Source organism: Notolepis coatsorum (genome assembly GCF_963971535.1).
Source record: "Notolepis coatsorum genome assembly, chromosome: 7".
NCBI classification, from domain to species: Eukaryota; Metazoa; Chordata; class Actinopteri; order Aulopiformes; family Paralepididae; genus Notolepis; species Notolepis coatsorum.
This window is the reverse complement of record NC_140171.1, coordinates 2162372-2179619: the sequence shown is the minus strand read 5'-3', so window position 1 is coordinate 2179619 and position 17248 is coordinate 2162372. Positions and strand designations below refer to the sequence as shown.

Here is a 17248-nt window from a genome sequence, read left to right as displayed (position 1 = left end):
TATTCCACTATTCTAAATGACGAGGCGTCGTGACTATAGCCAATAGACCTGTCTCAAACCCTGCCCCTTTTCTTGATCCTCCAATCACAACTGTCGCTTACCTCGGACAAACTTGGTTTGTCCGAGGTAAGCGACAGTTGTGATTGGAGGATCAAGAAAAGAGGGCAGGGTTTGAGACAGGTCCATTAGTTTTGTTTGTGTCGACCGCACAGATTCAGCCGCTGAGTTTTCTTTTTCCTCTTCTCTCCTACGTTCAATAAATTTGAACAGATTGGATTTGTTTTCCTTATTTATTTGACCAATGAATGGAAAAACGGTCACAGTTTTGATGATTTGTTTCAGTGACAACGAGGATGACCGAAGACCTTTAGGCTACATTACGAGTGCACTACACACTTTTGTTTTTGCTAGTTTGGTGGTTAACCCAAGAATTGGCCAGATTTCTTTTCAAAATAGAAATTGAATATCGACATGCCTTCAAAAAATGCCCATCCCTACTGGCTACCAGTATGGTTTCTCTTGTGGTGGTTTGTACTTTGTAGGCTATGCATCACTGTTCTACAATTTGATTTCCAACACGTCGGCCTGGCTTGACAATCATGTCACAAGATGCAAAAAAAAAAACTCAAACGAACAACAAAGGTTTTCTCAGGCCTGTGATGGGTTTGTACATTATATTATCAGCTATGTGATAGCTTTACGTCTGAATTAACTCTTTCAGTTCCTGCAGAGAAGTGAAAAAAGCAGCAGTGAAACCTATTGTACAGTAACTGTTCATACTACTTGTTTCTGACATTTGCTTAACAGGACTGTTCATTTTTCAAATCTGCTGATCATTCTGTTAACAACACGGTAACCTTGTACATTAAAGGGGCCCTTCACCAACAAAAAAAACAACGCCGATTTATTTTGCACATAATCTCACACACTCATCCAAAAACTAAAACGGTTTTGCACTCATTCGTGTAGTTTGACAGTTATGGAGAGTAAATGAGTTGAGAGAGACATGGTATTGCTATTTTATTCATGGAGCTGTAATTAACGCAACACAAGGATTCAATGTCCCTGATGACATCACTGGTGGCTAGGGCTGGGCGATATGGCCAAAAAATGTTCACGATAATATCGCGATAACATTTTTCATATCCTTCAATATCGATAATTATCGATATTTTTATTAGTATTAAAAATATATATATATATATATTTTTTATTGTTATTTAAACAACAAATGTATGTTTATTTTGCAGCAATTCTTTGTCGTTGCCGCCATCTTTAGTGTTACAGCCGCTCACACTCCAGTTCTCAGGCTGCAGCTGGTTTGAAAGCGAAAGTACCAAAATAAAGTGGCTGTGGCTCCAGGGGAGTTGAACAGTTCTGGCTCTGCTAGTTTCTTTTCTATCTCTTGGTGCTTTTTTGGTGGACAAACCACCGCACATGTGCACCGTGACTCATGACTGGAGACTAGCTCTGCTAGCACACATAGTGTACAGATGGTTTCAAACTGTATTTTAAAGGTGACATGCATTATAAATGTCTTTTTTCAGTGTCTAGCATTGTATTATAGTAATAGAAGTTAGTATCAATGTGTTTGTGTCTCTAAATACCATATTGGCGGATTGCCGTCATTCAGGTCATTCATTTCCTGGTCCATTTTAATCGGGTCGTTCTGATTTGACTCGCATGGTGACGTCACGTGGCGAGGATGGAGCGGATAGTGATCCGATTGGCTCTGTGGTTGTAGCGCACCAAACGGTTTGACAGAGCGAGCGAGAGAGAGAGGGAGAATCAGATAGACCCTTGCGACAGAGCACACATACACACACACACGCGCGTCGCGCTGTCGTCTCTCGGTCTGTCTCCCCCTCTATCTCTCTCGATTCGGGAGCATAAACGCCCCGTCTATAGCACAGTGGAAGACTTCCTCAAACGGGAGAGGGAAAGAGAAGGGGACCTGTGTATCTCGCACACAGCTCTATTTTGCTTTTGAGTACTACATTAGAAATATAAAACTGATTTTTTTTTTTTTTTTTTTTTTATGAACCTTACAGATGTCTTCCATAGACTCACAGGAATTGTGTAAAGTTGCCCAAATAGTGCTAGGAATAGCAATGCAGGTCCCCTTTAAATTGGAACGCAAGCAAAATAAATGGACAAGAGAAAAATAAATCTCAATTCGGTCAGTATTGTCATTTGGACAAGCAAAGCCCTTACTTTAAGTTGCAGGCAAGAAAGACAAGTCTGTCCACTGTCTCTGGTTTTAGAGCTGCCCTGTTGCAGGTCACAATTACAAAAAAAATTATTATCGATATAATTTGTATCGATTATTAAAATATATCGCGATAATTATCCTTATCATTTTATCGCCCAGCCTTACTGGTGGCCACGTTCAAACTCATTTACTCTGCATAACTGTCGAAGTAAATGAACGAGTGCAAAGCTGTTTAGAGTGTGTGCGTTTGTGTGCAACATGCATCTGAATCGTTTCTTTCAGTGAAGTGTCCCTTCACTGAATCGGATCTTTTTCTGGGAGTAACTTGGATTATATATACGTCTGGAGACCCTGTATGGCCGCGTGAGATGGATAAGAGCCTGCTCATATTTATGTCTGTATCGTATGTCTGAATATGTATTATATGTATATATATATATATGTGTGTATATATATATATATATATATACACACAATGCGTGTCTGGTGAGACACAGTTAAAAAAAAATGTAGGGTAAAAAAAATTAAGTTCCACTGCCTAGTATTGTGGGCCGGCCTGGCTGGTCTGAGGGAGTGAGACTCTGTACAGCGTGTGTGAGGAATCAAATCTAATGTGACATTGTATAGCTTCATTCCTGCTTTATACAAGACTTCTAGAAGGGTCCCTTTTCTATTAAAAGATGCCTTAGACGGTTGCACCCAGTATTTAAAGAGATTTGATTTCTTAATTCCAGGAAACGACATTTGTTAGGATTAATTATTTTTTTCTTTTTTGTTTGTTTATAACTTGTTACCATGTCGATGTAATGTGCACTGACTAGATTCCCAGGTTACAAAATTTGTGATTTTAATTTTTTTTTAAATTTTGAATTGTAATTTAAAGTTTGAGACCCCCTCCTCCCCTGAGACATTTCTTCTTCTGTTGGTGTCTGTGAATGAAGCGCTCGTCTCTCCGAGCCCCTTGTTTTCAACCTGATGTTCCCGATCCCTGTGCTCCTTGTATGTCAGGAGATCCCAACAGTTAATTTTCTAACTTGTATTAAGGTGCTTCGACAAGAGAGCGCAGAATCCTTTTCTACTGTCACCCCCTCAATAAAGCATCCAAACCATCTTGTATTGTCCGTTCTGTGTGAGTTGAGTGATAGTTAGTTTTAGTATATGATGCACGGCGGAGATGAAAACAATACGAGGAAATGGGCGAGGACTTGGGCTGTGGAACTGAAAGCTGATGCACGGCGGTAGCGAGTTGAGTGATAGTAGTATATTGAGCGAGTAGTGCGCCGATAGTAGGGCTAGCGCGATTTGGGCGCTGAGAGGCCAATCAGGGTGCGCAAACCGAACGCGGAAGGACAACCGCCTTGGGTAAAGTATTCACGCGCCCCGCCCGCGTCTATACCAAAGGTAGCCGCATTTCTGGCAGACGCTCTCTGATTGGCTGACGTCAGTTTCTACACTGGTTAAGCTTAGGCACTCTTTCGAAGTTGGTTAAGGTTAGAGTTGGTCTTAGAGCGTGGCGATAGAATGCCAGGTAGTTTGCAGGCTGTTTGACGTGGAAATGGGCAAAGACACAGCTCGTCATGCTATTGGGCGCATGAATTAATTAATGAAAATGTTATTAACAGATTGCAGAATGGGTACAGTACAGTACAGCTCAATACACACAATTGTTAAGGGGATGCAGACCAGAGAAAGACTTTCGTCTTGTTTACATCAGGGTCCCCCATTTTCAATTCATCAGGACATTTATGACATACAGATAGTCAGTACTGCTACATCTATACATTTATGACATACCAGATTTGCAAATACAGTACTGTTTGTGATACAGAAGGAGTCAAGAAAAGTGAGTATATACATTTGACGTAGAAACTGTACATTGGAGGAGGTTGGGTGGGGGGGGGTTGGGTACATTGGGATATTGACAACCATACTGGGTAATTTACATTGGAGGTGGGGGGGGGCACACTGTATAAACAAGTAAAACTGTACATTGAGGGGGGGGGGAGACACTGTACAAACAAACAAAATTGTACATTGGACTATTGACAAAACCATACTAGGTAAATGACTACATTGGAGGGGGTTGGGTTAGGATATTTACAGGGGCCAGTGTTGAATTGCAGTCTCCCGTAGGTGTCCCTTGAGAGAGGTTTTGAAAGTGGGTAGTGATCCACATTCCTTTACAGCTTTGGGTAGGGCGTTCCACATTGATGTGGCATAATTGCGAAACGTGTTTAGTCCCTTATGGGGTGGGGGGGGGGGGTTGGATAGGAGTGGGGGGGGTGGGTAGGAGGGGTGGGTGGGGGACACTACCACTGTACAAGCAAAACTGTACATTGGAATATTGACAAGACCATACTTGGTAATTTACTGTACATTGGAGGGGGTTGTGTTAGGACATTTACATGTCACATGACCAGAAACGTCTGCCAGAAATGCGGCTACCTTTGGTATAGACACGCCCAGACGTTGGGCTTGCGGCTCTGCAGATTTATGCTATTTTGGGACATTTATTTTGAAAAGATTATTCCGCGTCATCACGAGTCGACAACGCGTTCTATTGCTGACGTCAGAGACTGGGAGGAACCTTTATATTCCAGCGTCTTCGCTCAGTTCGCTGTTGTCTGCAAGAAGCCAGATCTTAAAACGGGTATTGAGAGTTTGCTTTGTTATCATAATATAATGCATTGTAACTGTATTCGCCAAGTTGTTGAATTACGTTTACCACAGATTCGTTTTTATAAGAAATCTTTGTTTTTTTGGACAGCAATAAAACAAACTTGCTACTGCTAGAAACGAGCTGCCACTATAATCGGCGTTAACTTTTTGTTTACATTGCTTACGTTAACTGATTGATTGATTGATTGAAAACTTTATTAACAGATTGCAGAATGGGTACAATACAGTACAGCTCAATACACACAATTGTTAAGGGGATGCAGACCAGAGAAAGACTTTCGTCTTGTTTACATCAGGGTCCCCCATTTTCAATTCATAATAACATATGACATACACGACATACAGATAGACAGTACTGCTACATCTATACATTTATGACATACCAGATTTGCAAATACAGTAGTTTGTGATACAAAAATTGTCTAAAAAAGAGAGTATATACATTTGACGTAGAAACTGTACATTGGAGGAGGGGGGGGGGGGGACACTACACTGTACATTGGAATAATATGACAAGCATGTATATACACTCCTTTTCTGGACACTTTTGTATCACAAACAGTACTGTATTTGCAAATCTGATATGTCATAAATGTATAGATGTAGCAGTACTGTCTATCTGTATGTCATGTATGTCATATATGTTATGATGAATTGAAAATGGGGGACCCTGATGTAAACAAGACGAAAGTCTTTCTCTGGTCTGCATCCCCTTAACAATTGTATGTATTGAGCTGTACTGTACTGTACCCATTCTGCAATCTGTTAATAAACTTTTCAATCAATCAATCACACAAGAAGGTATTGTAACAGTTGGGCATTTTTTTTTTTTTTTTTTTACAAATGTCAGACTCTGAAAACTCTTTATTCGCCATGCAACGTTAGTTACAAAAAGAAGCCATGTGTCTGAATGTCTGACCTAACGAGACAGTTTACAGGTTTTTATGACCGGTACACATTGGCACAGTGAGGCCAACTTGCATACAGCCTTGGCTTCAAAATGGTACCAAATATGAGCTACTTTGAAATACCCAGTAACTACTAGTAATAATCGATGCAAGTTCATGTTCAGGGATTTCCTAAATAGGCCAGTGGACCAGTAAGAGTTAACACAATGTACACCCGTTCTAGTGTACGACGTCAAATGTATATACTCTCTTTTTTAGACTCTTCTTGTATCACAAACAGTACTGTATTTGTAAATCTGATATGTCATAAATGTATAGATGTAGCAGTACTGTCTATCTGTATGTCATGTATGTTATGATGAATTGAAAATGGGGGGACCCTGATGTAAACAAGACGAAAGTCTTTCTCTGGCCTGCATCCCCTTAACAATTGTGTGTGTATTGAGCCGTACGGTATTGTACCCCATTCTGCAATCTGTTAATACAGTTTTCAATCAATCAATCAATCTAGTAGTAAAGGTTTTGACTGTGGAAGGAGGTGATTGTGGTGGAGATGTCTCATAACCAACCACAGGTGGTTCTTATCTCTCGCTCTCCTAGTGTAATGTTGTTTTTTTTTTTTTTAGACATGGGTGATCTGGGACCAGCTGGAGAAGAATAACGGAGAGGCATGGGTGATCTGGGACCAGCTGCTCTGATCATCTCAGGCCTCTGCCACACTGACGCCCGGGACCCGTTCCCCGTGTGGCAGAACGGGACCGTCGCCCCCTGTTTCAACCAGCTGGTGTTGGGAGCTCTGCCCCACGCCCTGCTGGCCGTCTTCAGTGCCTGCTACCTGACCGTCCCGAGGTAGGTCTCACTCTCACAGCTCCCGCTGGAACCAATAATAAGCCTTTGCTCATTCTGCGCCACGGGTCGGGGCGCCGCCAGAGGGCGCTATTACTACGCCAGCACTGTAAGTCAATGGGGCGCTTTGTTCACTTGCGAGTGCTTAAAATATATCTTATATTACACACTGTAGCACTCACTCCCCACACTTTATATTTATTGATGAAGGATTGCACTACAACTCGTACACCTTACTGTAAATTGTACCTAAATTGTACCTCATCCCATTTCTGCTTTGCACTATATAGTACTGTACATTAGTACACTGCATAGTATTGTATATTATATGGTAACTCAGAACATTGTACATATGTCTATACCGAACACTGTGACCTTTTTCTTCTTCTAAATTACATGCTATACTATGTTATTTGATACTATCTTGTCTAGCACAGTCTCTGGAGCGTAACAGTAAGAAGCATTTTGTATGAAAGTATTCTGTACTTCTGTATGACAACTATTAAAGAAACTTGAACTAGCTATGGGTCTAACACACCCGTCGATTGTCAGTGAGTTGTTGCTTCCAGTCGACATGTACGAAACGGCTTGTTTTTTCATCCGTACATTTCTATACCGTTTTTTATACCGTTTTGAATATGAATATAGTTTTGGTGATTCTTAGTAGGGCTGGGCGATATGGCCTAAAAATAAAATCTCAGATTATATATTTTTTTAAATCCGATTTTTACGATTTTAATCGATTTTTTTCTCTCTTGAAAACTAGAAATTATTCAAATAACCTTTATTTTTATTTGACAAAAATATGCAAGTGCAAACCTAACTTTCACCAATCTTCACTTAAAAAAATAATAATTATAATATATATATATATAAAAGGTTACTCTTGATCAAACAAAGATGAATGTCCCTATTGGGATTAATAAAGTGCAAATCTAACTTTCACCAAACATCACTTTTTGTTAAATAAAAGGTAACCCTTGGGGGAAAAAAATATATGTATTTATTACATGGCGTTTTCACATTCGCCGAAATGCTTGCTTGTGATTGGTCAATAGCGCGCGTCAGAGGTCCGTTATCACACCAAAAGGACCTATAGAGGGAACCATTCACCTCTGTTAATTATAAGGATGAAAGGGTGTACCATCATAATAATATTAGTAGTAATAATATTGACAATAATAATAATAATAATAATGATAAAAATAGTAATAATAATAATAATAATAAATAATAATAATAAATACAATAAAAATGATAATAATGATAGTAAGAATAAAAATAAGGACAATAAGGTCTGGATGTACGGCGTTCACTTATATGATAACCCCTCTCGATTCTCCTACAAATCCATGGGTTATTATAAGATGCAACGAATAAATTATATGATAACCCCTCTCATTTCTCTTATTAAAGTCCAAGGGTTATTATAAGGCACGGAAAATATAAGTAATAACGAACTCTACCTTCCTTAAAAACCGTACGAGTTATTATGGCGACTAATAAAATAGTGACCTACTCCACTCCCTCCAGAAGAGGAGTAAGGGTCACTATTGCAAACATACAGCATAATGACCCTACTCTATCCTGACTCTTTTCATAAGAGGAAAGGTGGACGCGGGGGACTATTTACACAATAACCAAAAGGGTTTTATGACCCCCTCTACTCTCTCAGAGCAAGGACTGTTATAAAAACGACTGTATGAAATAATAATAAAAAATAAAAAGAATAAAGCGGAATTACGTTACATGGTAGCCTCTCTCTTGTCTGTTAGAAACAACGCACGGGCTACTATGAGCTAAATCAAATAGGACACGACCGAGAAAAGAATCTGGAAACTGGAGTGGTCCTTTGAGCCCATAATAGTTCCTTCTTTCGACCTCTAGACCCAGTGGGGTACGTGAGCAAGGGACTAGTGAGTGTGCACTAGAGGCTAACGAAAGTTAGCCACTAAGCGACGGGCTTCTCTATTCCAAACTGGTACAATGTACCAGGGAGTTGTCACTCGCAAACCGCAAACCCCAGTATCTTAGCCGGATCCTGGTCCTGAGTATACCGTCCTCGTAACTGGTCTACGCCCGCACCTTATAAGGTCACGGTGCGCAGGAGTTGAAAAACTGAAACTATTCAAAAACAATTTAGCTACAGGATGACCTCCCTCGCGTCGGTTAGAAACAACGTACTGGCTATTAGGTTTTAAATAAAGCGGAATTACGTTACATGGTAGCCTCTCTCTTGTCTGTTAGAAACAACGCACGGGTTACTATGAGCTAAATTAAACAGGACACGACCGAGAAAAGAATCTGGAAACTGGAGTGGTCCTTTGAGCCCATAATAGCTCCTTTTTTCGACCTCTAGACCCAGCGGGATACGCGTGCAAGGGACTAGTGAGTGTGCACTAGGGGCTAACGAAAGTTAGCCACTAAGCGACGGGCTTCTCTATTCCAAACTGGTACAATGTACCGGGGAGTTGTCACTCGCAAACCGAAAACCCTTACATATATTTTTTTGAAAATCGATTTTAATTTTTCAAAATCGCCCTAAATCATTCATTCGAATTAATCGATAAAATCGATTAATCGCCCAGCCCTAATTCTTAGTAATCCCAGGAAAAGACGCGATAATAGCCCTTTAGTGGAATACACTAAACACGTTTTCATTTTTCGCCTGATTATCGAATCTTCCTGAAATCAACGCTAGATTATCATTATTATCCTTCCCCGTGCAAGAATGAAAAGGGCCCTGGACCCAACAGCACACAGCCACACACACACAGCCGCGATCGCGGTAGAAAGAAATATCAGATCAACGCAAGATTTTATATATAGAGTCCTTACCTGGTATCTGATGTAATGCAAAAGAAATAATCCAATTATCTGATCGCCATTCCAAATACTGCTCGTGGAGGTCCGTCCCACATTACCGAGCGTTACACATGAACGGGCGGGCGGGGTTAGTGTACCATGCCATCGTTGTAAAGGCCTGCCTCGTCTGAGTATTTAAACCCCGCCGATGTGTTGCTCTGTGGGACGGGGTTGCACGATGTGCAACCATGCTTTTGTGAGCAGAAGCGCGTGCACACAGGAATGCGCTGCACTCGACTGATGCGCCAACTCGCTAAGTACCCACTTGGCTACTTTGCATATCAATAGCGCCGGTCGTCAGGTGTGTTCAAATACGTTCTCAGATACATTCACACAAAACTTCAGAATGAAATGTGTTACATTCCATTCGTAGAGGCAATTAAGACATTCCATTCGTAGAGGCAATTAAGCACTGCCTTTAGTCTGTGCTTATGCAAGGAAACATTTATGCGCATGTGCGGGAGCGCGCGCATAAATCAGCAATCAGCAACGCAACACTGTTTAAACCCCGCCCGCACGGCTCGGATCGTCCCAGAAAAGAAACTACACCATTTCTAATGGAGTGCAATACCAGCTGGAAGGCGTAGGTGGCGGTATTTGCCCTTTTGCGAGCTCAGACCCATTCCCAATGATAACATCAGGCTGGATGGATGAAAATGAATGGATATCGCTAGTAAAAGAAATAACGATTAAAACCCGACTATACTCGTGATTGGCGCTGAACATCGGCGAGTTAACCCGAATATCAACGGGTCTGGCGTTGAATGAGTTAAAGGCGCAATAGAGAACAATAATACACCCACAGAGTTTTAGAAATGTGCATAATAAAAGTATTAAATGGATTCATTCATTTATCATTTAAAAATGGTTGGTGGGTCCAAAATCAATGTTATTGTTTACATGTTGCCTGCATGTATCCCCTCCCTACTCCCTACTTCCCCATTTCCCCCCACGTGGAATGCACCCGATTGGATAAATGACATGCTGGTGCTCTAGTGTGACACCTAGTGGCAGAATGTTATCTATATATAGCACCTTGAAAGCTAATAATGTCCACAGCCTACTTGATACATTAAAGATATAATCTGTAATGACGTCAAACTGCCGGCAAAAGTCGCTTGGTATTTTTGGTATATGGTCAAACATTTTTAGGAATCACCTGAGAGGGAGTGCTGTTATACTGTTATACTGAGGGAGTGCTGTTCTACTGTTATACTGAGGGGGTGCTGTTCTACTGTTATACTGAGGGGGTGCTGTTCTACTGTTATACTGAGGGAGCAGTGGCATCATGTCAGTAAAAGCCAAGGTATGCCAAGGAGGGTAGGTGACTGGGTGGGTGGGGGGGGTCACCCACCCTCCTTGGCATACCTTGGCTTTTACTGACATGATGCCACTGCTCCCTGGTGGATTTATTTTGTCAAATCAGTTGTGCAATAGTCACTTTTGGTGAGTTGACTTGATTCTATACAAATTCACTTATATGACATTTAGGTATGACACAGGACTACACAAGCATTTTTAGTATAGAAATGTGTCAACAGACTAAAGCAGGGAACCACAATATTTTGCATGCGAATTATGCCGAGCAGAATGTAACATCATATAACTGTCTATTATTCTTCTTGCAATTGAGCCCATTTTCCTTAGGTACGGTTCTGAGGTGTGTGTTCAACAGAATGTAGTATCAAAAAGTATGGGTTACTGAATGCCGAACTGCACCGTTATAATCACTAAGCCATTGTAAGACCGTACCTGTGTCCCTGTATCACTTGTCTCTGCTGCCCTTTGGCTAAAAGAAACGTTCATATGTCCATTTTCCTTTTTTTTTTTAATTTTGGTTAGTGCCATACCTTGTCATACCAAAACGATGCCCCTGTGAGGGGGTGCTGTTCTACTGTTATACTGAGGGGGCGCTGTTGTACTGAATATCCATCTTGAATGGGAAAATGTCCCCCATTGTTTGTCTCCACCAGATGCAGTCTCCTCCAGGCCCCTCCCCCCTGCGGGTGGCGCCTCCGGCTGGCCTCGGCCCTCGTGGCCGCCCTGCTCGCCGCCGGAGACGTGGTCCTGGTGAGCCTCCTGCGCCGGGGCGACATGTACCTGGACGTCCTGGCCGACGCCTGCGCCCTCCTGGCCTGGTCGGTCCACCTCGGCGCCGTGGTCGTCCTCCGGCGCTCCGTCGTCGGGGGAACCCGCGGCCCCCCGGCGCTGCCGCTCCTGGTCCTCCTCCTCGTCCCTAACCCGGCGGTCACGCTGGCGGCCTACTGCCGCGACGGCGAGGGGGCGCAGCACCTCCCGGACCTCGGAGCGGCGCGGCTGGCGCTCGCCTCGGCCCGCGTGCTCCCCCTCGCCGTCTACCTCCTGGCGTTCGCGTTCCCCCGCGTGGGCGGCCGCGACGCCGGGCTCGCCGCGCCGTACGTCGACACCGCCGCGGACGGCTCGCCGCTCCTCCTCGCCGCCGCGGAGTCTAGCTCCTCCCTCCCCGACACGGGCGACACGGTGGCGGAGGACGGCAGCGGCTGCCTCTCGCGCCTCCTCTACCTGTGGGTCAACCCCCTGCTGCTGCGCGGCCGGCGCGGGCAACTGGACAGGCCGCGCGACGTCTATCACCTTCCCCGCAAGCTGCGCACCGGCGCCGTGCGCCGGCACTTCCACCACTGCTGGCGGGATGGGGAGAGCCGCCGGGGGGGCGCGGCGGGCAGGCGGGACCGGTGGCCCAGGCCCGTCGGGAGGAACGGCACCACGTGGACGACGCAGGAGGAGGAGGAACCCTCGGAGCCGGGAGGAGCGGTGGGCCTGGCCACGGCGCTCCGCAGGGCCTTCGGGCCGCGCTTCTACCTGCTCGGGGCGCTGAAGCTGCTGGGCAACGTGCTGGGCTTCGCCGGGCCCCTGCTGCTCAGCCGCCTGGTGGGCTTCGTGGAGGACGAGGGGGCCCCCGTGGGCCGGGGCGTCTGGTGCGCCCTGGGACTGTTCGCCAGCGCCCTGCTGGCCGCCGTCCTGCGCAACGTGTTCGTCTTCGAAGTCTCCAAGGTATTTATTATTATTATTATTATTATTATTATTTATATTTTTATTTCTCTCTCTTTATTTCGCACCATTTCAGCGAAACGGTAAAAAAAACATTGACCACGACAGGAAGTGTATAAAGGTGCCGCGTAGAGGCGAGAGACCCAGACGGGCCTCGACTGATTAGATCAGTTAGATCACTGATTAGAGCAGTTAGATCACTGATTAGAGCAGTTAGATCACTGATTAGAGCAGTTAGATCACTGATTAGATCAGTTAGATCACTGATTAGATCAGTGGTCACCAACCAAGATCACTTCTTTTTTTTTTGGTGAAGGCAATATCTACCTATTGAAGCGTTGAGAGAGAAAAAGACGGCCAAGATTGTACTACTTTAAACTAAATGACTTTTATTTGCCTGTATTCTAATTACATGCAATGCTTTTTGGTCCAACATTAAAACGTCAAAGTAGAACTGTAACGTGTACTTTCTCAGTCAGTGCTAAGTGCAGCATCACTTTTCACATCAAAACAAGAGTAGAACTGTAATGTGGACTTTCTCATATTATTAACATTGACAAACATATTTACAATTAGCATTTTATAAAGTAGAACTGTAACGTGTACTTTCTCAGTCAGTGCTAAGTGCAGCATCACTTTTCACATCAGAACAAGAGTAGAACTGTAATGTGGACTTTCTCATATTATTAACATTGACAAACATATTTACAATTAGCATTTTATAAAGTAGAACTGTAACGTGTACTTTCTCAGTCAGTGCTAAGTGCAGCATCACTTTTCACATCAAAACAAGAGTAGAACTGTAATGTGGACTCTCAGGGAAAGATACAATTTTTATTTATTTCTTTTACAATTTCTTTTACAGGGAAAGTCTCAAAGATCGACCAGTCGATCATTGGATAAAAAAACAAAACAAAAACAAAAGTGAAATAAGTTCATAAAACAATTTTCATAATATTAAGATAATAATAATAATAATAATAATAATAATAATAATAATAATAATAATAATAATAATAATAATAATAATAATAATAATAATAATAATAACAATAATAATCAAAGTAATAATAATAATAAGGGCTGGGCGATATGGCCTCTAAATGATATCACGATTTTTTTGTGTGGCTCTTATCACGATACACAATAATATATATATATCGTGATATTTTGAAATGCTTAATTTAACCCTTTGATGGATACGGTCACGCAAATAGGATGATTATAATAGTCATAGGTCTGCTTTCAAAAACAATTAAATGAAAAGTTTCAAAAAATGTAAAAGACTAGTCTACTGACACACTAATACAGATATTTTTTTATATTAACATCTAAGACAATTTAGATGAAAACTCTTTGGTGCCTATAAGACTTTTGCACAGTACTGTGTTTTCTATCCACTTTAGCCAAAAATACACACACACACACACACACACACACACACACACACACACACACACACACACACACACACACACACACACACACACACACACATACTGTATGGATGAGGGTTTGTGCAAAACATCACGATGTCCACGATACGTTTATTAAAAAGTGTATCGTTAACGAACTGTATCCGATATTAACATCGTCACATTGCCCACCCCTACCACAAGGTGTCGCTGTCGGCGCGCGCCGCCCTGGTGTCGACGATCTACGGCAAAGCGCTGCGGGTCGGCGGGGGGGGCGGCCTGGCGGCGGGGTTCACCCTGGGCGAGGTGGTGAACTTCATGAGCACGGACACGGACCGCGTGGTCAACTTCTTCAACGGCTTCCACGAGCTGTGGAGCCTGCCCCTCCAGTTCTCCGTCGCCCTCTACCTGCTGTACCTGCAGGTGGGCGTGGCCTTCCTGGGAGGGCTGGGCGTGGCCCTGCTGCTGGTGCCACTGAACAAGCTGCTGGCGGCGCGCATCCTGCGAAACAATAAGCTCATGCTGCGGTACAAGGACAGCCGCGTTAAGGTGAGTTTCCGATTGATGGATTGAAAATTGTATTTTTTTTTTTTTTTTTATCTCTTTTTCCCCCTCCATTTTCCTCCGATTTTCTCCCATCCCAATGTTAGTCGTTATGCCAATTCCCAATCCCCTTCCTGGTCGCTGCGCACTTACCCCCCACAGTCGGTCTGGGAGAGTGGAGGCTATCACGTGCTTCCTCCGACACACGTCTAGCCAATCAACCGCTTCTTTTCACCTGGCAGCGCGGATCCTCCCCGAGAGGGCGTAGCGTGTGGAAGGATCACACTATCCCACTCAGCTCCTATCCGCGCTTAGCAGGCGCCCCGACCGAACTGTAGGAGTCGCTGTTTACAACGACCCGGACCCACCCCGCCAGCTTCTCCCACCCTCTAATACTGCCAATTGTATTAGTGTGAACGGCCAGCCAAGCTGGTGACAACCCCGGAGCTGTGAGCTGGACTCGAACAGGCTGGTTGGTGACGAACGCAATCTCCGCTACGCCACCTAACCGCTATTGAAAATTGTATTAACAGATTGCAGAATGGGGTACAATACAGTACGGCTCAATACACACAATTGTTAAGGGGATGCAGACCAGAGAGAGACTTTCGTCTTGTTTACATCAGGGTCCCCCATTTTCAATTCATCAAGACATAATATGACATACATGACATACAGATAGACGGTACTGTTACATTTAGACATTTATGACATACCAGAGTACAAAAAGAGTCTAAAAAGAGAGTATATACATTTGAGGGGGAAGAAACTGTACATTGGAGGTGGGGGGGGGGGAGGGGGGGACTGTACATTGGATGTTTCTACAATGAATGAATGAATGAATGAATAGTTTATTTTTCAACATGTCTTCTTTACATTCCTCTAAATAAATCATAATATCAAGCTTTGTCAAACAGAATAATCAGAGTGAAAAAGAAATGATAAACAAAAAGTCAAGAGCAATGTAGTTAGTTGACATGTTCAAAAAAGGAGTAGAGGGAAGCTGAGCTTAGTGTTCCCTACCCCCTTACGTTTAACATTTTTCCTCCATAAATTTTACTTGATATAACATAATTTAGTATAATACATTATATAATATACATTTTACTATAGTAAAAAAAGAAATTTAGTCGCTTGACAGCAGTAAATACAATACAACAACTATAATGCTGTATATACGTATATATAGTTTCAAGTTTCTTTAATAGTTGTCATACAGAAGTACAGAATACTTTTATACAAAATGCTTCTTACTGTTACGCTCCAGAGACTGTGCAAGACAAGATAAGTATGAAATAAAATAACATAGTATAGCATGTAAATTAGAAGTAAAAAATGAGGTCACAGTGTTCAGTATAGACATATGTACAATGTTCGATGCAGAGTAGACGTAACTGAGTTACCATATAATATACAATACTGTGTAGTGTACTAATATACAATACTATATAGTGCAAGGCAGAAATAGGATGAGGTGCAATTTAGGTACAATTTACAGTAGGTGTACGAGTTGTAGTGCAAATCCTTTATCAATAAATATAAAGTGTGTTTGTGTGATCTATATTTATTCTTGCCGTATATATATATCTATCTGTATATATATATCTGTCTGTACATACCTGCATATAATCCTTTTTACATATCTGTAGATACTACTATGTCTATATGTACATATCTCTTACCTACTCTTACTAGTTACACTGTTGGCCAGTATGACTTACTACCATAGTGTCTTTATACCTCTATCACTGTACATATTAATACTACAACTCTGTATACATCTGATTAGCACTATTATACTCAGTAGTACTAATTTATATATTTTATACCCAGTTTAATCACCTGTACATTGTATATTACTATTGCACTTTACTGTTACATTTGCACTCTGGTTGGATGCCAAACTTCTTTTCGTTGTACTGTACTTGTGCTGTATGATGACAATACATTTGAATCTAATCTAATCTAAAGGAAGTTAAGGAACACACCAACATTTTGGGAAATTCACTCACCATCTTCTCCAGACTCTAGCCTAGCTTAGCACAAATTAATGGAAGCAGATACGGACCAGCTAGCCTAGCTGTTGGACAAAAACACGTCTCTGAGAGTTTTAAGCTAGGTTAGTGGTCCTTATCCACTCATTAATTTGTGCTAAGCTAGGCTAGCTTTCAGTCGGATAGCTTTCTACTGAACGCACAGAGAATTGATCTATCTTCTATGACTGACTCTGGAGAAGACGGTAAGCGCGCATTTCCCACGATGTTGGCCTGTTCCTTTTTAACGTTGATTTCAGGAAACCCGAATGCGAGCTTTTCTTAGTACAGCTTCTTTATGCATTTGGGATATAAATGGAACAGGAATCACTGCGTTCTATATATTTTGTGCACCATTTAACCCTTTCACTGCCACACTACCAAACGGTTGACCCTTTCACTGCGACAATACACAGAAGGTTAACCCTTTCACTGCCACACAACAGCAGGTTAACCCTTCCACTGCCACACTACAGAAGGTTAACCCTTTACTATCACACTACCGGACGGTAACCCGAGCCTCTCCCAGAGTTTTAAGCTAGGCTAGCGTTTGCCACCATGTGGCTCTGGGGGACATGTTTATAATGTAATAATCATCTGTAATTAGGGATGCTCGATATTGGCTTTTTTACCTATACCGATATTGTCCAACTCTTAATTTCCGATACCGATATCAACCGATACCGATATATGCAGGGCCCCCCCCCCAAAATGGAATAA

The 17248-nt window shown here is 42.6% G+C and overlaps 1 protein-coding gene across 1 annotated transcript in view; it reads left to right on the top strand.

The window, feature by feature from the left end:
• The first annotated feature begins 4817 nt into the window (after positions 1-4817).
• Positions 4818-17248, top strand: part of abcc10 (ATP-binding cassette, sub-family C (CFTR/MRP), member 10) — a 93612-nt gene continuing 81181 nt past the window's right edge. The window contains 4 exon segments of the mRNA XM_084319444.1: positions 4818-4862; positions 6426-6648; positions 11484-12540; positions 14157-14501. Of these exon segments, the coding sequence (XP_084175570.1) occupies positions 6470-6648; positions 11484-12540; positions 14157-14501 (1581 nt within the window). The 5' untranslated portion in view covers positions 4818-4862; positions 6426-6469.